This window comes from Rhipicephalus microplus, chromosome 6, assembly GCF_043290135.1.
Source record: "Rhipicephalus microplus isolate Deutch F79 chromosome 6, USDA_Rmic, whole genome shotgun sequence".
NCBI classification, from domain to species: domain Eukaryota; kingdom Metazoa; phylum Arthropoda; class Arachnida; order Ixodida; family Ixodidae; genus Rhipicephalus; species Rhipicephalus microplus.
In genome coordinates, this window is record NC_134705.1 from 104,197,434 (window position 1) to 104,223,503 (window position 26,070).

Below are 26,070 nucleotides of genomic sequence, written 5' to 3' on the forward strand. Positions count from 1 at the left end.
CACAATGAAGTCCTACAGGAACTTGGACCCTCCATCCAAATACTGTTTCTATTGTCGTTACTTTTGTATGAATCTCGCAAATGCGACGAGTGACTGCAGTCCTGTAATAATCTGCTCCAATTATTACAGAAGTTTCTATATTTTCTCTTTCTTTGTCCGTGTTCTCGTTGTCATCAGCCAAAAAAAATCCCATCGATCTTGCTCTTTCATGTATATGCAACGGTGGCGCTGGTAGCACGTCACAGGATATAACTTCTATATCCAGTGCCTCAATCGTGACTGACTCCGATGTGGGATCCTTCCTCACGCTGACCTCGGCGACTTTCATGTCTAGTTCCATCTCTCCTCCTCCAAATGATCCTACGGTAAACCTTTCGGATGTTTTTACCTTGCACGCTACTTTCCTTGACAGTCTATTGAGGATGAATATCCTCTAGCTTCCATTGTCGAGCAGAATACGTGAATAGCACCCACTATCTTGTCCGTCCGTCCACGGAAATGCTGTTTGCAGTAGTATGCACTTGTGTTCGTCAGACTGCTGTGCGTGCATATTGCAGGACTGGCTGTGTAACCGGTCATGTTGCGCGCTTTTAAGCACTTGCTCAACATAATTACCACTTTGCTGCGGTGCTGACTTTCCTGCAGGCGTACGTGGTCGACGCATGGATGTCGCGTGCCGTCCCTTGCATGTTTTGCAACGTACGTTAGCTCGGCATATCTTCGTCGTGTGGTGAGGTCTGGTACATCTGAAGCACCATCGTTCCCGTTGCAAGGGTTTTTTCTTCTGTGACATACTAATGCTTCTTCTGCAATCTTCCGTTTAGTGTCCAGTCATTTCACAGAAGATGCATTTCTTAATCGATAAGCTTTCAAGCGTAGATGTTCTAGTCCGCTTCATACTGTGCGGTGACTGGGTCACATCGTAATTTTCCTCTCAAGCTCCTTCTCTACTGCGTATATTTATGTTTAAAAACTCCATATTTTTTTTTTCAAACTGATCGTGCTGTCTCTTGACACTGAGTCCGATTCCATAGTTGCTAGTCTGTTGTCACCTTTCTCTATCTTTTTCATCTTCATCTCAATCCTCATATCCACCGGTAGCGCAGATTTTACAACAAGAGCTATCACTGTGGCATAACTATCCATTTCCACTCCTAACGACTGCAGTGCTCGTGTGTTCACTAGCAACTTTTGGAAGAGTTGCTTCAACCCATCTACATCTTTAGTACTCTTCACTGCTTCCACGTTTGCTAGTTCTTTTATTTAGGTCTCTCTTAAATGATCTTGCCGTCCGTATGTTTCTTTCAAAAGAGCGACTGCATGCTCGTAATTCTGATCAGAAAACTGCAAACCTTCTATAAGGGACGCAGCCTCTCCTCTCAGAGACGCCAGAAGGCAATTAAATTTTTTATTCTTCGGCATGTTCACTCTATTATGCACTGATGTCTCGAACTGATGCCAAAACCTTGGTCATGCTGTTTTTTTCTCATCAAACTTGATTCTCTCAAGACGCGGCAACTTAACAACCTCTTGCGTCTCCGAGATTCGGTTAGTACCTTGCACTGACCTTGCTGTTGTGTGACTATTCTCGTAGTCAATTGCGTCGCTTGTTCTAACTCGTGTAATGAACCATATGCGAAATTGCTCTGTGCTCTGGCAACACTGTGCATTTTGACCCCGCCGCCATTTTAATGTTGGCGAGCGGTCGACGGCAACGCGTTCGCTAGTACGGCCGTACGACTCCTGAACACTTGCTTCACTGCACTAAGCTACTGCGATGGCCACAGCAAGACGTTTCCCAGTGCCCGAACATGTAATGTGGACAAACTACTTAGTAATCTTGTCACATCTTGCCACTTGTATGTCATTTCATCTTTCGGAAAGTGGTGGAAGGATACCTGCAAGATATAAGCAAACAAACATTCAGTGCGACGTCATGAGCTAGGTTTCTCTTAGCTGTTTAAACGATTGTTGTTTACAAACACAGGCGCTTTCGCAAATTCATCTCACAGAGAATATAGGTCACACTTATATGTGCATTGCAGGAGTAATGTGACACCTCCTTCTCAGTTTTTTCTAGGCACACCCCGGTTTCTTAGCAGCCTTTCCTTCACAGCAAGCCTTAAGAGGCATTTGTCACTTGTGGACACTCGGGGGAATTTAAATCAGTTATTTTTTATATCTAAGTAGCTTCAAAGGTTTCTAGGAGCTGCGAGTGTAAGGCAGCTAAAATGCTGAATCCCATACAACTAAGTTATGGCTGTCTCCACAGCTGTATGTTTTATAATGCAACACGAAACATTTTTCAAGTGAGGTGAGTTGCAACACACACAAAAAAAAAACAGCTGCAACGCAACTGAGCCAAAGAGACTAAAATGCAAAGAATTAATCCCGTCTTACGAATAAATAGGACTGCTGCACTCTGAACTTCTGCAGAACGTCATTCAGTCAAGCGCTGGCGATGCTCATGGTTCCAGTTTTCGAAACCTACGGCAGTGCGCCCCTCTGTCTTTTCGATTTTATTTCATTCGTAAAGGAAAATTAGTGAGAGAGGCCCCAATGGAAAAGTTGCGTCCGCGCACGTTGGGGGAATTGAAGTGCCTGAGCAGACACTTTTCTGTTCCCAAGTGGGCATAGCCCTTATATTCCGAATGACTGTTTTATTGCTGCGCGGTGACCGTACATGCGGACACAACGGAGCTTGAACGCGGACAAGCATTCGAGCTGCCTTTCTAGGATACGTGTACGGCATGTTACTCGGAATATCGGAAGCCCTGCACGTCTCTGTGCGCAATCACCCTCAAAAATAACATTTCCACGTCGTCTACCTACAAGGTGTAATCTCGTCACAAAAAAGCCCGACCTAACAGTTCGGTTCTGTCACACTATACCTCACCAGCAGTGGCGGACTCTCTATTCGACTGCAGGGAATCACCGGGGCTTTTCGATTTACCATCTCAGACTCACCGCGGATAGTGCGCGGGTAGCCTGAGACTTCCCCGAAGTCATAAGAAAATTTGAATGCCACACAGCTTCTCAGCGAGTTCGTGACGGTAAATCGAAGAGCACCACTGTCGTGTAGAGGCCCGACGTAGTGAAAACACCTAGCCGCAAAGCTGACAAACCTCTAAAAACACGGCCTGTTCACGTAACACAAAAAGTGGTTAGTCCTGCATTGCTCTCGTGCAGCCCACGCGCCGCAGAGATACATGCATCTTATACTGTGCCCATAAAGCTTGTGCACGCCATACCCTGTTTTGCGTTTAAATGATCGCTGGAAAATCGTAATTCATGCCACATACCTTGCTCCCATCGCTGTCTGTGACTCCGCCCTGCTTGCACAGCGGCACACAGCAGTGTACTGGCATTTCGCCAGCAAAAAATCTCACTGCGACAGTCAAAGCGTTGAAACGCGTACGTTCGCATGGGGGTCGCCCGTGCGTAGTGGTCAAGCCTCGCCAGCATCAAAATGGCGGATATGGTACCTGCTGCGTTCACTAGATGGCGCTGTTAATTTCGCATATTACCTATTGCTCCTCTATTTTTGTCGAAGCAGCGACGATCTTCTACTAATAATGCAAAACTCTTTCAAATTTTGCGTCCGCGTCGTCTTCTTCAATGGAAGGTTCAATCTGTTCGTTAACTTGTCTTAGCGTCTGTGAAACGCTCTTTATCTGGTTCAGAAGCGTCAAAGTTGAGCTCGATCGGCGTATTCTTCTATTTTCTTATCAATTTCGCTCGTTGGCATCGTCACATACTCGAAGCGTCTTCCGCTTCTTCGATAGGACCTCTTTATTCATGCTTAAAACGTGTTGAAAGAGCTCTTGCCTTTTTATGTGCGTCAACAACAATTGTTGGTTGTGGTCCTTCTCTCTACGGTTCGTCGTTGAGCCAGACGCCATTGCTTCGTTCTTCAACCCGTTTTTGCGAATGAAGTTGAAGTCTCTGTGCCTGTCTTCAGATCATCTTGGTCACAGCACCATGTTTCAGAAGGACCAGAGAGACCGCAAAACCAATACGTCTTCGGTTCATTGTTGACAGAACAAGAAAAAATATATGCAGAGCGTGCTCCTGGCCATTCCTTCCTTGACTCCGAGCTCAATCTTCAATCTGTTTTCTACACATAGGATTATAGACATAGTTATCATAGTTCTGGCCAGAACAACATCTGCTCATTACATTAATGGGTCAGGCAGTTATGGAAGACACAAATTATGGATGTAAATGAAGTAACTAAATTCAGAAACGCATTACACAATACTCACACAGCCACAACTTCTTCTGAGATAAAACTAGCTCCCGAGGTGTTTATCTTGTCTTTTGTCCAGAGTCTTTTAATCTTGAAAGCATACTTCACATGGCTTCAGCCAATCAGATTTTGTGACGTCAGCTTAGTTAGCACAATTCCTCAGCGCCTTTCGAAACACTTTACAGCCTTTTATAGGACACTAGTACAAAAAGCGCACAGGTAAAAAGTAGAAGAATATTTTTGTTGACAGCAAACTATTAGTGCTGCCTAAATAAAAAAAAATAAAATAAATGGTGCTCCAACTCGACTCACTTTTGTCTTCATATATGAAGTATACGGTAAAGCAGGTGTCAGCTGTTACAATGCTTGTAAACCGATTGTACTACAAAAAGCACGTTTTTTCATGAAGAACAAACATTAAGCGCATTAGAAGTCATATTATCATAAACAAGTAAATTTTTGTTATGGCGTAATAATGGCTAGAACAATTTAGCAATATAATCTTACCATCGAGAAACTTGCATATATAAAGCTTGAAACTCACTAAGCCTTGCCTTAATTTTAGGCATATACACATAATCAGCGCTCGTTTGTGGCAGAATCACTCTGCTGTACCTGAACAAGACAAGGGTGCGAAAAATTGTATTTGAGCACAAAATGGTAATTACCAAGGCAGCGCCGCTTATAGGCAGCAGAAAACATTGTCTAAAGCGGGGGGGTTGTTACAGTCTAAACCGTCCAAGGATTTTCATTGTCTGCAATACTATAGAGTAGTCATGCAATTTGGCTTTTGCAAGGCTTGTATATTTTAAAACTACTATTTTTTGTAAGTACTTTTTAAAGTATACATTTGATCTTAATATATGTGTGTTTACATCATTCTAGATTCATACATGTGTTTTTGGTTTTGCCCTTTTCAGATTGGAACCGGTATGAGCCCCCTAGGTGTTAGTCTTCCTCCTCGACGTCTGGTAAGTGTCTTGCTCGAATACAGCAGATATGAATGTTTGATTGTCCAAAAGAGTGCTATATACCACCTGCCTTGTACGCCTCACAAATGAGGTACGCAATGTGTGATAGTGCAGAAGAAGCTCAATAATGATTCTTAGCTGATTCCATGAGGCGAAGCACCTGCGGACTTTCGAATCACCAGCCGAGCAAACAAGCCACCTCATCACAACGGCTGACAGAGAGAAGAAATGTAGTTAGCAGAAGTTGTAGTATAATTCTAACAAAAGAACAGTCCACGAAAAGATAACTGTTCACTGGAAGGAAGCAAAAATGCGAAATAGATGTGCTAGAATTTCCTCAAAGCCATGACCAAACATCTCACTTTATGCTGAGCTGAATGTGCCTTACCTTTACGTTCCTGTATTTCATAGTGCAAATAAAACCAGGCCCTTAAATATTAGCACTGTTATTGCGAATTGACCTAATATTGACAGTCGCATCGCATGCCTGACCAAGATGAAATGAACTACGCAAAAAAAGAAAAACAGATCAGATGCCACAATACAAAAACTACAGGGCTGTGCCATTCTGGTGGTTGCATCACAGTTAAAAAATATGAAAATTTATCATGAGAATACTATCTCAGCGCCGCTGACTAGGCATTAAGTGGCCAAACAAGTACATGCTTTAAATACTTCTCGCACACCGTTCTCAGACATACGCTCTGCATCTAGATAAAACAAGCCGGAAATAGAGAAATAGACGTCGTACTGAGTGTGGGTTACCAAAGCAGATTTAATGTATCTTTTTTAAATACTTCAGCCAAACGATATTGGGTATGTGCTTGTGATTATGTACAGATAGGCAGTTCTAGTTCTGAATTGCCGTGGGGTTTATTTTACAGCGTCATCCACCATCAAGCCCCATTCCTGGTCCAAGTGGGGTAAGTATGTCACACTGAGCCAAGCTATAATAATTTCAGTTTCACACAACATAGAGCCTATGTATAAACATCCTGAGCCGAAAAAAAGAAAAGGACCGAGGGAGGTACGGCGGCACATGCATACAAATTCAACTACTTTATTGATGACAGGACGTAAGAATATAGACCAAGTTTTCATGGTTGGAGGCAGAGATACATCTTCTCGATACCTTGGGGCATGGGGCAGTTATGGTAGACACAACGTACTGATCGGAAACATTTCTAAATATATTACACACACAATACTTACACTCAACACCTTTTTTCCAAAAAAAATAATATGACCTCTCTGGGTGTTTCATCTTAGCTTCTGCCAAGAATATTTACTTCCATAAACCATACTTCACATGGTTTCAGCCAATCAACTTTTTTTGACGTCACTCTAGTAAGTATCAGGCTTGAGGGCTTTTTGGAACACTTATAGGATACCAGTACTAAAACACACAAATAAAGAAAGAGAATATTTTTACTGAAAGCAAACTAGTAGTGTTGTACATAAAAAATATTATCAGGCGCTCTGAGACGACTAACCTTCGTCCTCATACATGAAGCATACAGAAAAGCGCGTCTCAGCTGTGATTAAGAATTTAAACCGATTCAACTACTAAACACATGTTTTCATTGTAGAACGACAGTGAAGCATATAACAAGCTCTGATAGCACAACCAGTGTATTACCAAGGCTTATTAGTGGTTTGAATGAGTTGGCGAAATAATCGTACTGATCAAAAACTTGCATATATGAAACAACAAGCCCTCCCGAATAGCCATGACTTGAGACGGCAGGCTGTACTGTAGAAGAAAGGAGTGTAGAAAATTGTATTTAGAAATAAATAGTAATATACTAAGAGGGCTCCGGTTCTTGGCAGCAGAAAACTTTGTCTAAATTGCTTAAGTTGTTACACTATAAACCGTTCTAGTGAAACAAGATTTAATGGCGTGAGTATCACTGGCTATGCAGTTCTATTGATAATAAAAGGGGGTGGCCACCGCCATCATTAGATCGACAGCGCTAGGGCCAAAAGCTCGCACTCGACGCTTATTCTTGAAGAGATGGTCAACTACGGCGTATTGCTCTTTTCTCACCTTACAACGACCCGGCGACAAAGGGCAGTCATTCTGGCGTGTCAAGGTTCTGAGAGAATAAAGTGCTCAGGATATGGCTTGAAGCGACTGACATAAACTCTCTCGCAACCAATGTGGCGCCTTTCTATTATTGGGCTGAATGGCTCGATCACATATTTTTTATGAGAGTGACGTTGCAAGGCTCGGTATGAACCGTGGTACTTTGGGAAAAACTTGGAGGGCAGGCCAGGAGGGTGGAACGGTAGTCGGAGCCAGACAAGCAAGCCACGGCGAAAATCTGTACTTGCTGGTCACGGTCATGGCATTCTTTTTCAAGGGCTTGTCTGTTCAAAGTGAACGTGCGGGCCAACTGACGACACTCTTCAGCATGCCGCACAATTTCTAGAAAGGGGAACTCATTCGGAAGCGTCCGGGCGATACAGCAAAATTGTGTCAAGAGTGCTGCGTTCACACACTCTTGACACCAGTTCACACACTCTCACACAAAATCACACACTCTATCTGCAGAATCAGATATAGTGTGAGAACTTCCGCCGACACAGCAGGAAATGCGATATAATCGGCAATCGCATACGCCTGTGCATCTTGCTGTGTAGGAATGATACCTAGTAGTGCATTAAACAATAGGGCGATAGTACTGACCCTTGCAGTCAGTATTATTCCATTAGGGCTGAGAGCTGACATTCAACGCTTCTTGCTGAAGAGATGGCTCACTGCGGCGTTTTGCTTGCTTTCTTGCTTGATTCTTTCTTATGTGCCTCTCAACCACCAAGAAATGTCGACCAAAAAGCCGGTGGTTGATGCAACCTAATACTTTTAAGTTATTCGGGCTAGGGCAATAGGAATATCTTGTTTTGACGTGTTGACAATATTTTGGGACAGTGTGAAAAAAGAAAAAAAAGAAAAAAATATTAAAATTTGTTATATATCTTAGGTGTATTGCACTTCTTCCTGCTTACAGTTGAATATTCAAAATCTGCATTGATACACATTACCTATGCGACAAGACTCTTGCAGGATATTGTGAATTTCTTTATTATTATTACTTCTAAGTATGCTTTCTTAGGTAATATGATATTCTGATTAAGTGTGTGTGTTTATGAGTGTACACTCATGCATTTGTTGCGCGCTATGCTCTTCTCAGATTGGACCCACTTTGAGCCCCCCAAGTGGTAGCCTTTCTCCTCCACCTCTGGTAAGTGTCTTGCTTGAATGCAGCCGATGTGAATGTTTCATTGTCACAAACAGTGCTATATATCGGCTGCCTTGCACGCCTTACAAACCGGGTACGCATTTCACGATTGTGTAAAAATTTAATAACGGTCATTAGTTGATTCAATGTAGCAAGGAACTTGCAGATCAATTATTTTCGGCTCACCAGCTGAGCACCCTTGCCGCCCCACCACCGTAGTTGACAGAGAGAGGTAATAATTCGGCAGCAGTTGTACTCTAAATGTGACGAAAGAACAGGCCACGGAAAAATAACGTTTCACTGTAAGGAGGGTAAAACGCTAAATAGAAGTGACAAGTATTGACGACGGCATCGCATGTCTTACCAAGTTGAAACGAACTGCGCACAAAAAAAAAGCAGATCAGATGCTACAATTCAACAACTAGAGAGCTGTGCCACTCTGTTGGTGTATGAAACTGAGGAAAATTCAAGATTTAGCATAAGAAAACCTCCTCCGCGCCTCTGACTGGGTATTTGGTTGCCAAAGAAAAATACATACTTCAAACACCTGCCGCATCCTGTTTTCAGACATATTACCTGCCTCTGGACAAAACAACCCAAATAATGTGGATTGAGCTGAATGTGTGTAACCAAACAGGCTTAATGTAACTTCTTAAATATTGTGGCCAAACATTATAGGGTATGTGCTTGTGATTAGGTGCAGATAGACTGCCCCAATTCTATATTTCCGTGTGGCACATTTTACAGCGTCATCCACCGTTAAGCCCAATTCCCGGACCAAGTGGGGTAAGTGCGTCACACTGAGCTAAGCTATAATCTCTTGAGGTTCACAGAACATAGAGTCTATGTATAAGCAGCCTGAGCAGAAAAAAGGGCAAGGACAGAGGGAGGTATGGCGACACATGTGGTACAGTTTCAACTAGTTTATTTATAGGAAGACGTAAGAATTTAGACTGTGTTTTCAAATTTGGTAGCAGAGATACATCTGCTCAATTTCTTGGTGGGCCAGGCATGCATGGAAGATACAAAGTACTGATTGAAAAAGTTTGTAGATATGATACTGACACAATATTCGCACAGTCACCACTTTATTTCGAAACAAAGAAAATGAGCTCTTTAGGTGTTTCATATAAGATTTCGCCCAGAATATTTATTCTCTCTAACCATGCTTCGTACGATTGCAGCCAATCAGCTATTTGTGACGTCACCTTAGTAAAGTAGCATGCTTAAGGGCTTTTTGAAGCTCTTATTGGGTAGCAGTAAGAAGAACGCACGAGTGAATCAAGAGAATATTTTTACTGAGAGCAAGCTAGCAATGTTGTCTACATGAAAAAAATATTATCGGGCGCTCTTGATTGATTTTGGGGTTTAGCGTCCCAAAACCACGATATGATTATGAGATGTAGGTCCCGCATGCGGTTTACTACCTTGGGACCTCCTCAAGCATACTAACTGAAAATGTATATATTTCTGATGCTAATAAAAACATTGACTAATTGATTGATTGATTGATTGATCGAGAGACGCCGTAGTGGAGGGCTCCAGAAATTTCGACCACATGGGGTTCTTTACCGTGCACCGAAATCTGAGCATAGGGGCCTACAACATTTTCGCCTCCATCGGAAATGCAGTCATTGCCACCGGGATTCGATCCCGCTACCTGCAGGTCAGCATCCGAGTACCTTAGCCACTAGATCACCATGGCGGGGCTTATCAGGCGCTCTTGACGACTACCCTTCGTCTTCACATATGAAGTGTACAGAAAAGTGCGTCTCAGCAGTGATTGGAATTTAAACCGATTAGACCACTAAAACGCGTGTTTTCATTGAAGCACGACAATGAGGCATTTAACAAGCTTTGATAGAACAACCAAGTGTATTGCCATGGCGTGATAGTGCCTTGAAAGATTTTGCGAAATAATCGTACTGTTGAAAAACTCGCACATATAAAACAACAAGCCCTCCAGCCCTGACATGACTCGGGACATATGCGCGTAGTCGGCACTCATCGGTTGCAGCGACGGCAGGCTGTACTGTAAGAGAAATGGATGAAGAAATTATATTTCAAGAGAATTGTAATTTACTAAGACAGCTCCGGTTATAGACAGTAGAAAACCTTGTCTAAACTGCTTAGGTTGTTACACTTTAAACCATTTTAGTGAAACGGGGTTGATTGGCGTAAGTAGCACGGGTGCAGCAGCTCTATTGATAATGAAATGGGGCAACAGCAACCGTCACAGTAATCACAGCGCCAAGGCCAAGAGCTCGAACTCGACACTTCTGGCTGAAGAAATGGCCCACTATGGCTTATTGCTTTTTTTCCTCTTTACAACGACCCGGCGACAAAAGGCTGTCATCCTAGCGTGTCAAGGTGCTGAGAGAAGAAAGGGCTCATGATATGACCTAAATTGACTGACGTAAACTGTCTCGCACCCAATGCGGCGCCTGTCTGTTAATGGGCTGAATGGCTCGATCACATATGTTTTATGAGAGTGAAGTTGCACGGTGCGGTATGAACAGTGGCACTTTGAAACAAACTTGGAGGACAGGCCAGGCGGGTGGAATGGTAGTTGGAGCCAGACAAGTAAGCCATGGCGAAAATCTGGACTTGCTGGTCATGGGCATGGCGTTCTCTTTCAAGGGATTGTTTATCCCAAGCGAATGAGCGGGCCAACTGACGACACTCTTCAGCGTTTCACACATTTTCTAAAAAAAGGGCATAATTTGGATGTGTCCAGGCGATATGTCAAAATGTTTTCAAGAATGCGGCGAGGCTCACGGCCGTATAGAAGAAAGAAAGGTGAACAGCCTGTGGTTGACTACATTGCGGTATTGTATGCATAGGTTACAAATGGTATCACCACAGCCTTGTTTGACTGGTCAGAATTGACATACATCACGAGCATGTCCCCCAAGGTTCGATTGAAGCGCTCCGTTAGACCGTTTGTCTGCGGGTGGTAGGCTGTAGTGGTGCGTTGAACCATATGGCATGCTTGAGCGAGTTCTTGAAAAACCTCGAATAAAAACAAGCACCTTCTATCGCTGAATATTTCACGTAGTCGACCGCGACGCAGGATAAATCGTCATAAGATGGAGTTGGCTACGTCCCGAACAGCAGCTGAAAGTAGGGGAGCTGTTTCTGCGAATCTCGTCAGATGTTCAACGGCGACAATTACCCACCAATTTCTAGCCGCGTAGTAAGGATGTGGTCCATATAGGTCAGTGCCTATACGTTGAAAAGGAGGTGCTGGTCATGGTAGAGGTTGATCTGGTGAGGGTGAGTGTGCAAATTACATTCGTGTTCGGCACAATGTACAAGAACGTATGTATTTTTAGACGAAGATGTACATCAAGCGCAAGTAGTAGCGCTGGTGGAGGCGTGCATATTTCTGCGCGCCAGCGTGAGGATGCTGTAGGTCAGCATGAAGGTACGCACATACGTCAGATCGCATATAGCTTGGTATAACTAAAAGCCATTTACGACCATCCACTTTGTGGTTTCTTCAACATAGGAGAGCGTCTGGTATTGCAAAGTTCGTGGCTTGACGACAAGGGGCGCGTCAGTATGCTGATGCGGAAATGATGGAAAGGACGTTGAGGAGAGATGTAATCCTTGGATCTTTACGCTGCTCAGATGACATGTTCGTGATAGAGAGGACAATGATGAGAACGTCACCTTCTGAGTACAGGTTTTCGCTGAATCGCACTGGTAATTCAGAGATTGCGTACGCGTCAGAATGTTTTAGCCCAGATCGGTAGATGCCGCGAACGCCAAAATCTTGGAGGCGCAGCGCCCAACTTCCGAAATGGCCAACAGGGTCTTTCAGATAAGCTTACCAACAGAGTGCGTAGTTGTCTGTGAGGACGTCGAAAGTCTGTCCTTACAAGTGAGGACGAAACTTGCTTTACGCCCGCTCAAAGGCGAGGCACTCTTTCTCGGTGACAGAGTAGTTGCTTTCCGCTTTTGTTAGTGTGCGACTAGCATTTTGGACGATGTATTTTGGAATACCAGGCTTAAGTTGCGCTTGTATTGCGCCAAGGCCGACGCCACTAGCATCAGTGTGCACTTCGGGGCTGTTGACTCGTAATTGCGTATATTAGATTGCGATAAAAGCGAGTGGCGCAATGTGTCCAAGGCATAATCACATGCTTGGGACCAATTAGAAAGGTTGGCAGGCTGAGCAAGTAGTTTCGTGAGTGGTGCTATGACCATGCAAAGTTACCGATGAAACGACCACAATAAAAGAACAAGCCGTCTGATGTTCACCGTTCTTGGAGTGTTGTCTGCTTTTAAAACTCGATGACTGCACGTATATTGTCCGGGTCTGGAAGTGTCCCATACTTTGAGAACAAAAAGCCAAGTATAACAAGTTGACGCGCCCTAAAACAGCACTTTTCTTACTAGGCTGACTGCTTTCCTTGGTGAGGCACTGAAGAATCGTGCGCAAATGGTTGACGTGGTTAGGGAAATCTGGGAGGAACACGACAACCTCATACAGGTAGTATAAATATACTTGCCTCTTCAGTCACCGTAGAATGCTGTCCATCATTCGCTCAGATGTAGCAGACGCATTGCATAGACCAGCTGTTTTAGGACGATCACATTCTGCCATCGGCACCAGCCAACATCCTGAACGCGAATGTAATGATGAAAAGTACTCGGCCCCTTGCATGCAATCGATGGCGTCATCAATACCGGGAACAGGTTAGACATCTTTCTAGGTAGTCTTGTTGAGGCGTCGGTAATCCACACAAAATTTAAATGAACCGTCTGTTTTTCTGGCGAACACTACAGACTAAGACCAGGGACTTGGAGAGGACGTGATAACACTTTGGCGAAGCATGTCATTTATTGTCCACAATGATTTTGATTTTTGTTGTTCATTTACGATAGGGGCGTTGTCAAAAGAATTAGGTGTTCCCAAGTCGATACTGCGAGTGATTTTGTTTGTTGGATTCAGTGGCTTCTGTGGCAAGTCGACTGTATGTTTAAACTACTGAAGAAGCGCTATGTGTTGTGTCCATTGATTAGGTGAGAGCTCGCTGTCAATGGAGCGGTTGAATACACCTGGAGAGACGTCATCCGAATGGAAACTAGGAAATAAAGCATTGAACTGAAGTTTTAGGCTGGTGTGATGGGACTCAACAGGCCCTATGGTACTTTCGTCTACTGGGTGAACGTGATTAATTGTCTCGCGATGGTCTAAGGTGAAAAGACATAATCTGGCAGTGCAAACAAACATTCCAGTCAGATCTTCATAGAACGGCAGAATGGCATATGAGAGAGACATGCCGTGGCGATGACTGAAATAGGCAGACGGCGCGAACATAACACTAGTGCCAGAAAGGACAGTGTGGTTGACAGGAACAATGACGTCACTAAGAGGAGAAACGTCAGTGTCAGTGGCGACACGAAGTTTGCCAATGCTTAGTTGGTTGGTGTCGGCAAACGGGGCATCGACGAACGTAGAAAGATTTACCTGAGAGCGAGCGCAGTCATTTACGGCGTATTAGCACGATGAGAATTTCCATCCGAGTATTACGTCATGCATACTCGTGGCTAACGCTAGAAACGCGATGTGGTACAAAATGTTCTGAATGGCGACTGTATCCATACATTCTCCAGTTGGTTCGATTTGTTGCACGATCGCTTTACTGAGCCAAACTCGGATCATTGTTTCGTGACCTTTTGTATAACCCGGCGAGGTTTTCACCTCATGACAGAAATGGTAGCTCCTGCATCGAGAAGTGTAGGAGCTCAAACCTTTGACAAACACTCTCAGAACGTTGATGGGGGACAAGTAAGGACTTACACAATGTGACGACGACGGAGCTTGTGCCTCCTGAGCTGTGGCGGTAAGTTTTCCACTCCTGGTAGGGGGCATAGGGGACAGAGAACGGCGGCGTGGGGAGCATCGGCGACGAGTTCGAAGCGATTGGTACTCGGGAGCGGTTTGGCAGTCTCGTTCGTCTAGTAGCGGTTCATGTTGACCTGGTAGTTGTTCTTGTTGCGGCGGTGGGCCTCCTCGTGAGTAGTACGGGATATGAAGGCCGTAATCGTAGTATCTCTTAGTGCTGGCGGTGCCGCTGTGAAGCGCCATCGACAGAAGCATGCGACATGGTCTGGGTACTCACACACGTTGCAAATGGTCGGTGATCAGCTGTACGCCAGTAGATGCCGTAAGACTGCGGTGTAGAAGGCGTCACTCGTACTCGCACAGTTTGAGATGTCGAAAAGGGTAGATGTCATGGTGGACTTGCAGCAACAGCAGGGTAATATAATGGCGCGGTGACAGGGGTTGTCTGCGAGGCAGATGGCCGTGCCTCAGAGATCTGCGCCTGTAATACTTGGCTGATGGTGGGTGCGAGACACTTCGAAGAGGGTTTCGTTACCGGTAAATAATCAGGCAGGAAAGTTGTCCGGCCATCGTATCGCTAATATATCGTTTGATTTCCCACATAAGCATGTTGTGGTCTTCACCGAGGGCCAACGCCCGAGAGTTTTTTCGGTAGCCAATGGCCGCCATGTCATGAACCATTGTTTACACAACTTCTCAAAGCTCTGGCAAAAAATGAAGAGTTCAAAGCTCTGGCAAAAAGTGGACATTTCGGACATTGTCTGTGGGCCCTTCGCTAGCTGCATCTGGAAGGCGTCGTCTATGTTCTTCAAGATGTGTTTGATCCTGTCTGCTTCTATCATTTGAAAGGTACGTACTGTGACCTCCTTTGAGGTGAAGCATAGATCATAAAAAATGTTCATACAGTTATAATATGAAATCATTGGATAAAAGAAGACAGGTGGGGTTCTTCATATAGGATATTTTTCGCAAAACAGTGAGGTAGCCCTAGGCGTAAGCGTAGTGATTCGCGTTCTTCTAGAATCAGTGGTCGAAATTTGTAAGCCGGAGCGCCAGAAAACAAAACACAGCCAAATTCTGATATCGGTCGAATGCACATGCATTATATCATGACGAGCACTTCTCTACGCAAACCGTTACGATAATTACTAAGCCTGCGCAGCATCCCTACGGCGCGTGCTCCTTTAGCAGCCATGTTTTCTATGTGGGTGCTCCAGTTAAGTGTTTCGGAGTTGGTTACCCTCAAATACCTAACTGACTCGACCTGAGGTATGATGTTTTTTCGGTAAATTAGTGAAATTCGCACTGGAGCATTTTGTGCTAAAACTACGATTGTGATTTGGTTAATATTGAGGCATAGTTTTATATCCTCCAGCCACGTTTCTAAGCTATTGATGTATGTCTGCAGAATCAGAGAGAGTTTGTCAATTTCCGCCGACACAGCGAAAAATGCGATATCATCGGCATACGCATACGCCTGGGCATCTTGCTGTGTGGGAATGATACATAGTAGTGCATTGATTATTTGATTGATGCGTGAGGCTTAACGTCCCAAAACCACCATATGATTATGAGAGACGCCGTAGTGGAGGGCTCCGGAAATTTCGACCACCTGGGGTTCTTTAACGTGCACCCAAATCTGAGCACACGGGCCTACATCATTTCCGCCTTCATCGGAAATGCAGCCGCTGCAGCTGGGATTCGAGCCCGCGGCCTCCGGGTCAGCAGCCGAGTGCCTTAGCCACTAGACCACCGCGGCAGGGCATAGTAGTGCATTAAATAATAAGCCGAAAGTACTGACTGTTGCGGTCAGTACTATCGAATTACGGCACAGAGCTCACATTCGATGCTTCTAGCAGAAGAGATGGTTCACTACGGCGTTTTGCTTGCTTGCTTACTTGATTTTTTGTGGTTCTCACCCACCAAGAGGGATCGGCCAAAAAGCCGGTGGTTGATGCAACTCAACACCTTTAGGTTATCCAAGCAAGGGAAATAGGATTATTTTGTTTCTACTTGGTGAAAATAATTTTGCACAGAGTGAAAAAAGGGAAAAGAAGAGAAATATTGGAATTTTTTTATTATGTGAGGTGTACTTCCCTTCTTCCTCTTTACACTTGAACATTTGAAGTGTGCATTAATACACATAACTTTTGCAATATGATTTGCAGGATGTTGTGAATATCTTTATTACTATTACTACTAGAAATCCTTTCTTAAGTAATACAATATTCTGAATATGCGTGTGCGTTTATGAGTGTACACTCATACCTATGTTGCGCGTTATGCTCTTCTCAGATTGGACCCATTTTGAGCCCTCCACCTCTGGTAAGTGTCTTGCTCGAACGCAGCCGATGTGAATGTTTTATTGTCGAAAAGAGTGCTGTATAGCGCCTGCCTTGCATGACTCACAAAGCGGGTACGCAATGCATCATTGTGTTAAAGTTTAATACCAATCATTAGTTCATTCGATGCTGCAAAGAACGTGCAGATCAATGATTTTCGGCTCACCGGCTGAGCACCCTTGCCGCCCCACCACCGTAGTTGACAGAGAGAGGAAATGTTTTAGCAGAAGTTGTACCATAATTGTGACAAAAGTACAGCCCACGGAAAGATAACTTTTCACTGCAAGGAAGCGAAAGCGCAAAATAGTAGTGCCAAAGTATTGACAACGGCATCGCATGTCTAACCAAGTTGAAACGAACTGCGCACAAAAGAAAAAATGAATAAGATGACACAATCAAAAAACTAGAGAGCTGTACCGCTTTGTTGGTGTATGAAACTAAAGAAAATTCGAAATTTTGCATGAGAAAACCATCTCGGTTCCTCTGACTGGGCGTTAGGTGGCCAAACAAACACATACTTCAAACACCTACCGCACGCCGTTTTCAGACATAAGCTCTGCCATTTGACAAAACTACCCAAAGAATGTGCATTGTGCTGAACGTGGGTAACCAAACAGACTTATTGTAACTTTTTAAATATTGCGGCCAAACGATATAGGGTATGTGCTTGAGAATTTGTACAGATAGGCAGTTCCAATTCTAAATTGCCATGTTGTACAATTTACAGCGTCATCCACCTTTAAGCCCAATTCCTGGTACAAGTGGGGTAAGTATGTCACACTGAGCCAAGCTATAATATCTTGAGGTTCACAGAACATTGAACCTATGTATGAACATCCTGAGTGGAGAAAAAGACAAGGACAGAGGGAGGTACAGCGACACATGCGGTACAGTTTCAACTAGTTTATTTATAGGAAGACATAAGAATGTAGACTGAGTTTTCATAGTTGGGGGCAGAGATACATCTGCTCAATACCTTGGTGGTCAGGCAGTTATGGAAGTTAAAAAGTACTGATTGAATTGAATTTCTTCATATATTACTGACACAATACTCACACAGTGAATAATTTCCGCCTTAAAAATAAAATACACCTTTGCGCTTCTTGTTCTTGGCTTTGCACAGAATATTTATTTCCTAAAACCATGCTTGACACGGCTTTAGTCAATCAGCTTTTTGTGACATCTTCTTAGTGAGAGAGGAAGCTTCAGGGCTTTTTGGAAACACTTTACTGGCTTTTACTGAGCACCCGTACAAAGTACGCTCGAGTAAACACAGAGAATATTTTTATTGACGGCAAACTCGCGATGCCCTCTAAAAGGAAAAAAAAAAATTTCAAATCCTCTCAGACGACCACGCCTTCGCCTTCAGAGAGGAAGCCTGCAAAAAAGCGCGTCTCAGCTTTTCAAAACCATCTAATTCACTTGTACTACTAAGAGCCTGTTTCTAATGGAGAAAAAAATCAAGCAAATATAAGGTCATTATAGCACAACCGAGTGTGTTTTGTCATGGCGTATAAGTGGCTTTAACTGTTTTGCGAAATAATCCTACTCTCGAGAAACTTGCATATAGAACACATCAAACTCTCACAGCCTCACCAACACACGAGACATGTTCATGCAGCCATCTCTCGTCCGTGTCAACGATGGGCGCATGCACCTGAATGAAACATGGCTGTAAAAAATTGTATTAGGGGCATATGTGAACTACCAAGACGGCTTCGGTTACAAACAGCAAAAACCTTTCCTAAATCGAGTTGGTCGCTAAACTATAAACCATACAAGAATATTCAGTGCTTGCGTTATTAAACGCGAAGCATTTCTTAGCGAAGTTCGGCAAATTTGAGCGTATTATCTATCTATCTATCTATCTATCTATCTATCTATCTATCTATCTATCTATCTATCTATCTATCTATCTATCTATCTATCTATCTATCTATCTTATCTATCTATCGATCTATCTATCGATCTATCTAACCACTTATGACTTTTAGCTCTCCTGGCAGTTTCGTTAACGGTTTCAATACCAAATTTGGTGTGGCATAACAAGACTGTATGACAAGTATAATTGACTAATCATAACAAGAACATCATGATATGTATGTCATGAATGTCATGATATAGAATTCATGGTCTTTTTGCTCTTGCGGTGGTTCCGTTTACATGATATCTTGCAAAACTTGTATGGTATGACATGACTGCTACGCGAACACAAGTGAAACATCCTCACGTGGAAATCATGACATGCATGTCATGTAAGCATGAGTGATGACTATACGTCATGCTCATGATGCGCTCGCTACCGTCTCGCTAGCTTCACAAATACCAAATTCCGCAATACGTGACGTGAATAGATGATGAAGGTTTGCGACTTGTGCAAACATGATAATCATGAGACACTTGTAACAACAAGACTACATGCTACACTCACGATGCGCTCGCGGCGGTTTCGCTAGCTTTACATGTACCAAGTTCAGTTCTACCTGAGGCGAACGGACGACGCATGTAAATGACATGTGCAAACATGGTAATCAAGACATGCATGTCATGTAAGGACGTGCCTACATACCGTACTCTTGAAGCGCGTGGGGCCGTTTCGCTAGATTCACAAATGCCAAATATGGTATTAGGTCACGTGAATGGATGACGAAGGTTTGTGACTGGGGCAAACATAATAATTATGAGATGCGTGTCATGTAAGAGCATGACTACATGCCACACTCAAGACGCCTATACATTTAGACGTAACACGGCGCGTGTGTGCTCCAGCGTTCATTTCGTCGCTTCATGCCGGTGATGCCATGCCAGGCGCCGATCAGCCTGGCATATACTCGCAGACAAGCGCCGCACTGCATTGCTTTGACGCATCCATGTTTGAGCACGCCCGGCGTCCCTTCGTCACAAATATAGGCAGCCGCGGTGCATTCTGGGTAACGTCGTCGGCGTGAAATGCAGCTTGTGGCATTTCGCGCCGGTTGTCGTCGGGCCACGCCGACAGACGTTGGTCGCGTCTGGCGTCAGACTATAGAGCGTTCGCGTTTTGCTAGCGTAGCGTGGCTGCGCCCAGCGTGCGCGCGTCAACGTTACGTTCCAGTATATTGGGCCCATCATGATGCTCTACCCGCCATTTCGCTAGCCTCACATATACCAAGTTTGGTATTACGGGATGTGAATGGACGACGAAAGTATATGGCGGGTGCAAACTTGAGAATCATGAAGTGTGTCATGTAACACGACCACTTTTCAGCTCATGATGTGCTCGCGGTCGTTTCTCTAGCTTCACATTTACTTAATTTGGTATTGCATGACATCAATAGAAGAAGTAATATGACACTTTCAAACATAATAATAAATATATTCGTGGCATGCGAAATCTGAGTATACATGCTTCGCTCATAGCGTTCTCGCAGTCGTTTCACTAGTTGATTATAACCAAATTTGGTATTACCTGACGTAATGATTGATAAATGTAAAAAACACGTCCGAACAGGATAATCAAGACATGCGTGCTATGTAAATATGAACTACATGCTACGCTCATAGCAAGCTCGCGGCTGTTTCACTAGTTATACGTACACTAAATATGGTATCAGGAGGCGTGAATAGCTGATGAAGGTAAATGACACATCCAAACATGATAAATATGACATAGTAATGTAGGGCATAATTTACTTCCGCCTTGTAACGTTTGGCTGATTTTTACCTGGCTTTTAATTTTTCCTCATTCCTGCTTCGCATATCACCGATTTCCACTGTACCTGGAATCTGCCAATTTTTATAACTCACTCATGCAATGTGACTTGCAAGATTTTGTCGTTGTTAGAAACAATATGCCTTCTTTAAAAATACTTTCTCAAGCAAAGAAGTGGAATAATTATGTCTTTTTTTGTATAAATCCACGCCTGTCTTTTCAGCTATGAGATTGGGCCCAGTCTCAGCCCCCGATGTTTGATTGTTTTGCAACTCTTGTGTTTTCCTTGAATGCAGGCAAAGTGAACATTTTAATGTCGTAAGAGAGTTCCAGCTAGCGCCTGCCTTGCACGCCTCACAAACCGGATACGTAACGTATGATTTTGTACGTGAAGCTAAATACCACCCTTAGTTCATGCTATGTGACTAAGCTCCTGTATATAACTAACATTCGGACCACAGTCCGAGCACCCTAGCCGTCACACCACGGCGGCTGAGAGAGAAGCGGAATGTGGTTAGCAGCAGATGTAGTATGATTGAGACAGAACAACATTCGACTAGAAATAACTTTTCACTGGAATAAAGCGAAATGGCTTATGAGAAGCGCTACAATTTCCTCAACGCTAAGACCAAGCATCCAACTTTGTGCTGATATGAAAATCACGTTCCTGTATTCCATAAGGCAAACATAAACAAGCTCTTGAAATTGAGTCCTTGTTTTATCAATCTACAAAATATGGGTGACCGCATCGCCTGTCAGACCCAGTTGAAACAAACTGTGCCAAAAAAAGAGGAGGTATATGTCACAACACAAAAAATAAAAGGCTGTGCCACTCAGACGGTGTCATCGCATTTAGGAAAATTCAACATTTAGCGTGAGAATACCACCTCAGCGCTCCGAGTAAACATTGAGCAGCCAAAAAAAATACGTCATTTGTACACTTGAGGCACCCTTTTCTCCGACATACGCTGTGCTTCCGCATGAAAAATCCCAAAGAATGATCATTCTGAAGAATATTGGTAATCAAAACAGACCTATAGACCTTATAAATACTTCGATCAAACGGTTAAGGTGTGTGGTTCTGATTGTGTACATGCACGTACTTCTCATTTCGAATTTTTGTGCTACAGGTTTTACAGCCTCATCCGCCTTTAAGCCTGATTGCTGGTCCATGTGGGTTAGGTGTGCCATATAGATCCGAGTTTTAGTATTGTTGAGGTTTACACAGCAAAGCGCTTTTCGATCAGCATCCTGACCGCACACAAAAAAGGGAGTTTCCACCTAAAGTGGGAATCAATGATTTGGAAAGCGTGAATGAGGAAGCTTGGTATGTCACTTTAAAATTACCACAATGTTACGAGGTGGGGGTAAATTATGGTGTGCACAAGTTCCGTGTTATGATTCTTATGTTTGATTGTGTCGTTTACCTTCGTCATCTTTTCACGTCACGTGATGCTAAATTTGTTTTATGTGGAGCTAGCGAAAGGGTGCGAGCACGCTATTAGCGTGGTATTTTTCCATGCTCTTATATAACACGCTTGTCATTATTATCATAATTGCACCAATTATATCCCTTCTCATTCATAGGTGTTACGTAACCCCAAATCTGGTACAATTGGAGCTACCAAAACGGTAGCGACTGCATCGTGAAGCACCCAATATACTCTAACGTAACGTTGTAGCGCGCGCACTCTAGGGACAACGAGGCCACGATAAGAAAACGTGAGCACTCTATAGTTAAATGCCAGTCGTGAACGGCGCAACCAGCGTCCGTCGGCACGGCCCGAAAGCAACGAGCGCGAAATGCCACAGACTGCCTTTCAAGCCGATGCGTTACAAGACCACACTGCGTTTGCCTCTTTTCGTGACGGAGGGACGCTGGACGTGCTGAACGCCAATGCGTCAAAGCAACACAGCATGGAGTGTGCTTGCGAGTATATGGCAGGCCAATAGTTGCCTGGCGTGTCATCGCCAGCGTGACGGAACGAAACGAACGGTGGCGCTCGCACGCCGGGTCACGTCAATTTGTTTTCACGCCTTGACTGTAGCATGTAGTCATGTTCTCACATGACACGAATCTAATGATTATCATGTTTGAACCAGTCACTTACCTTCGTCGTCTATTCACGTCACGTAATACCAATTTCGGCAAAAGGGAAGCTAGCGAAATGGCCGCGAACGCATCACGAGTGTGGCATGTAGTCAAGTAGTAACATGAAATGCATGTCGTGTTTATAATGTTCCGATGTGTGATTTACATATGTCGTCCATTCGCGTCAAGTAATACAGTATTTCGTACATGTGAAGTTAGCGAAATGGCGACGAGCGCATCATGAGCATAGCATGTAGTCATGTTGTTACACGACACGCATGTCATGTTTATTATGTTGGCACTGCTCTCATACCTTCGTCATCCATTCATGGCCCGTGATACGAAATTCGGTATAAGCGAAGATAGCGAAACGGCTTCCAGTGCATCATAAGCGTGCCATGTAGTCGTGTTTTACGGATCTTATAATTATCATGTTTGAACCAGTCACATACCTTTGTCATTCATTCACGTACCATATTTGCAAATTTGCTACATGTGACGCTAGCGAAAAGGCCCCGAACACATCTAGAACGTGGCATGTAGTCATGTTGTTTCATGAAACGCATGACCTGATTTGCGCATGAGCTGATTTTAATGTTATGGTCTGTCGCCTGTATTCGCCAAGCAATCATATCATACCATACCAGTTTTAAATGTCATGTGAACGAAACCACGGCAAGAGCGGCAAGATCATGAATTGAAAATCGTGACGTGCGTGAAAAAGATATTGTTATTTTCTTTTATGGCTAGTGCAATATGCTTGTCATACAGTCATGTTATGTCACACCAAGTCCGGTGTCGATACCATTATCTAAACTCCGAGGAGAGCTAAATGTCATAGGTGGCTAGATAGATAGAGAGATAGATAGATAGATTGATTGATTGATTGAGAGATAGATATATAGATAGATAGATAGAGAGATAGATAGATAGATAGATAGATAGACAGATAGATAGATAGATAGATAGATAGATAGATAGATAGATAGATAGATAGATAGATAGATAGATAGATAGATAGATAGTGAAACGGGGCGGGACCATAGTGAGCCTACGGGGCGCGACAGAACAAGAAGAGTAGTGAAGCGGCGCTTGGACTGTGTGGTTGTGTGAAGCGTTCTAGGCCTGTCTCAGAAGTACGCTGTTCTTTCACAACGCCATTTCACCTTATGTTTAAATGAACACAGTCACTCGTAACAGTTTGGTGGAAGGTGCTGGGTACATTGATCTGGACGACCCAGCTCTACCGATTTTGCGACGGAGCAGACGCTTGGCAGGCTTGCCACCACAGCTACAAGACATGGAGGACGCGGGAGCAGGCTATAACAATCTCGTTGCTGATGAGCAACACGCTCACCCACCATAACAAGCTCGCTGCGGCATGCCGGAACGTCAGCCAAGGACCTTTTCGGGGCAGCTGGGTGACGATGTTGACGACTGGCTCAAGCACTACCAAATGTGAGTCGCAGCAACCGCTGGAGCACTGCTAAGCCGCTCGAGAACGTGGTGTTTTTTCTCATTTGCACCGCATCTCTTTGGTTCGACAACCATGAGAGTGCATTTACAACATGGGACATTTTCGTGGATGAGTTGAAAAGGTGTTTTGGTGATTCAACAGCTAAGGTCAAGCAGGCGGAGCAAACGCTTTCACGCAGAGCTCAGTTACCAGGCGAAACATGCACCACCTACATCGAGGCCGTCTTAAAGCTTCGCGAAATCGTGAGTGCGACCATGTGTGACGAAGATAAGGTAGGTAATCTGCTCAAGGAAATGGCGGATGACGTCTACAATTTTCTTATCACCAAGGAAGGCTTACACACACCTTCCGACCTAAGGAGACACTGCCGAGCGTTTGAAGCGCTAAAGAGGAGGAGAGTCCTACCGAAATTTGGACGTCTTGAGATTGTGCCCACGATTGCAAGTGTCAACCTTCCATCGCAGGACGACATCTCTTCTCCTATAAGACGAGTGGTTAAGGAAGAACTTGCTCAACTGCAAGCTGTGGACACCGCTGGTGTCTGCCATCAGTGTGCATTCGACCAACGGCCCCGTGAACCACTGGTACTTCGGATGTGACAGAGCTACTTCGAGCCTCGCCCGAATTACACCGATCGGTTTGAACGAAGGAGTGAACGACCACTCGAAAACCACGAACGCAGGCAAGCTGCATCACAGCAATTTAATCCTCGGCCACCATCGCCCGGCTTTTATCAATCGACGAGGTCTACTTCGCCGGGGACGACTAGACGCAACACCCGTACTTGCTACAACTGCGGGCTACCTGGACACATAGCTAGGTACTGCTACCGTCGCCAGCAGCGAGCTCCATGATTCAACGTGTACACGCCCTGAGTACCTGCTGGCGAGTCTCGACCATTTCAGGGCTCTTTACAACGGCAACACGCAGCACGTGCTGACTCGCCTTGCTCCGACCGCAGCGTCACCCCACAAACCACACGCCAACAACAATCCCCGTCTCCGCGTCGCCGCTCGGGGACGCCACCACCACTGGGAAACTAACTGGTGCGACCAATGGGGGCGAGGCCGCAAAATTATCTTCCCCAAGACCCCCTTGTGTTGTAATGGTTGAGAACAAAGTGAGTGTTTTGGTAGAAAACGTGAGTACTTTTGCACTAGTAGATACCGGTGCTGCCGTTTTCATAATGAGCACGTCCTTTAAAAATTGCCTTGGGACGAAAGTAATGTTTGCTTGGAATCGGAGTGCTACGTTCCGCGGCGTAGAGGGAGAAACGTTGATCCTGGTTGGAGTTTGTTCTGTTGTACTTTCTGTAGGAAATGCTTGCACGAGCGGGAATGTGGTGAAACTCTAAATTATGGTAGTGGTGGGATTATTTTTGGTCCCGTGTTGCCGTCTCCATTGACGAAAGATACCATTGATGACTGCTTGGAAGTGTTTTCTGTGTCCGGAGACATCTGCTTGGCCCCGCATACCGCAATGTTTGTGCTTGTAAACTCTTCGCGTTCTTGTGCGGGTTCTTACTACGGTTTAACCGAGCCGAACTTCAGTAACGCACTTAAGAAAAACGTTAATGTGCCTCGTTGCCTCGTGCTCACTTTCGATGGTTGTGCCGATTTGTGGACTGTGAACGTTTCGGGCAGCCCATATATCTGCCTGCAGGACTTAAATTGGCAAGCTTTCAAGAGCAAAGTACTCTTACCATACGGTAACTACAACTGTCGGTGGATGTCAAGAAACGCCACGCCAACTCGTACCCCGACTATTCTGGCAGCATTGACCGTATGATTAATAAGTCACTTCCATCAAAACGGTCGCTGCTGCAGGAGGTGATTGAACGCTACGCCTCAGTCTTTGACTTTGCCCAAGACGAGACGTCTACCGTTACGCCACCGTCTTGACGTACGCAACACCGCATCTATACAGGCCAAGCACCACGAATACGCCAGAAGCCCTAGCGTGTATCGCCTTCCGAGAGGAAAGCCACCGCTGGGCAAGTTGAAGACATGCTAAAGAAGGACGACATACAAGAATCGTGTAGTCCATGGGCAGCTCCTGTCATTATAGTCAGAAAAAAGGATAATTCATGGAGATTTTGCGTAGACTATCGTCGCCTAAATGCCATCACAAAGAAAGACGTCTACCCTTTGCC

The 26,070-nt window shown here is 44.4% G+C and overlaps 1 protein-coding gene across 1 annotated transcript in view; it reads left to right on the forward strand.

Moving 5' to 3' along the window:
- The window catches only part of LOC142765968 (uncharacterized), a 150,328-nt gene that overhangs the window by 115,111 nt on the left and 9,147 nt on the right, over positions 1-26,070 (forward strand). The window contains exons 9-14 of the mRNA XM_075867776.1: positions 5,170-5,220; positions 6,105-6,143; positions 8,412-8,462; positions 9,207-9,245; positions 16,612-16,641; positions 17,386-17,424. Coding sequence (XP_075723891.1) covers positions 5,170-5,220; positions 6,105-6,143; positions 8,412-8,462; positions 9,207-9,245; positions 16,612-16,641; positions 17,386-17,424 — 249 coding nt within the window. The remainder of the gene's footprint in view (positions 1-5,169; positions 5,221-6,104; positions 6,144-8,411; positions 8,463-9,206; positions 9,246-16,611; positions 16,642-17,385; positions 17,425-26,070) is intronic.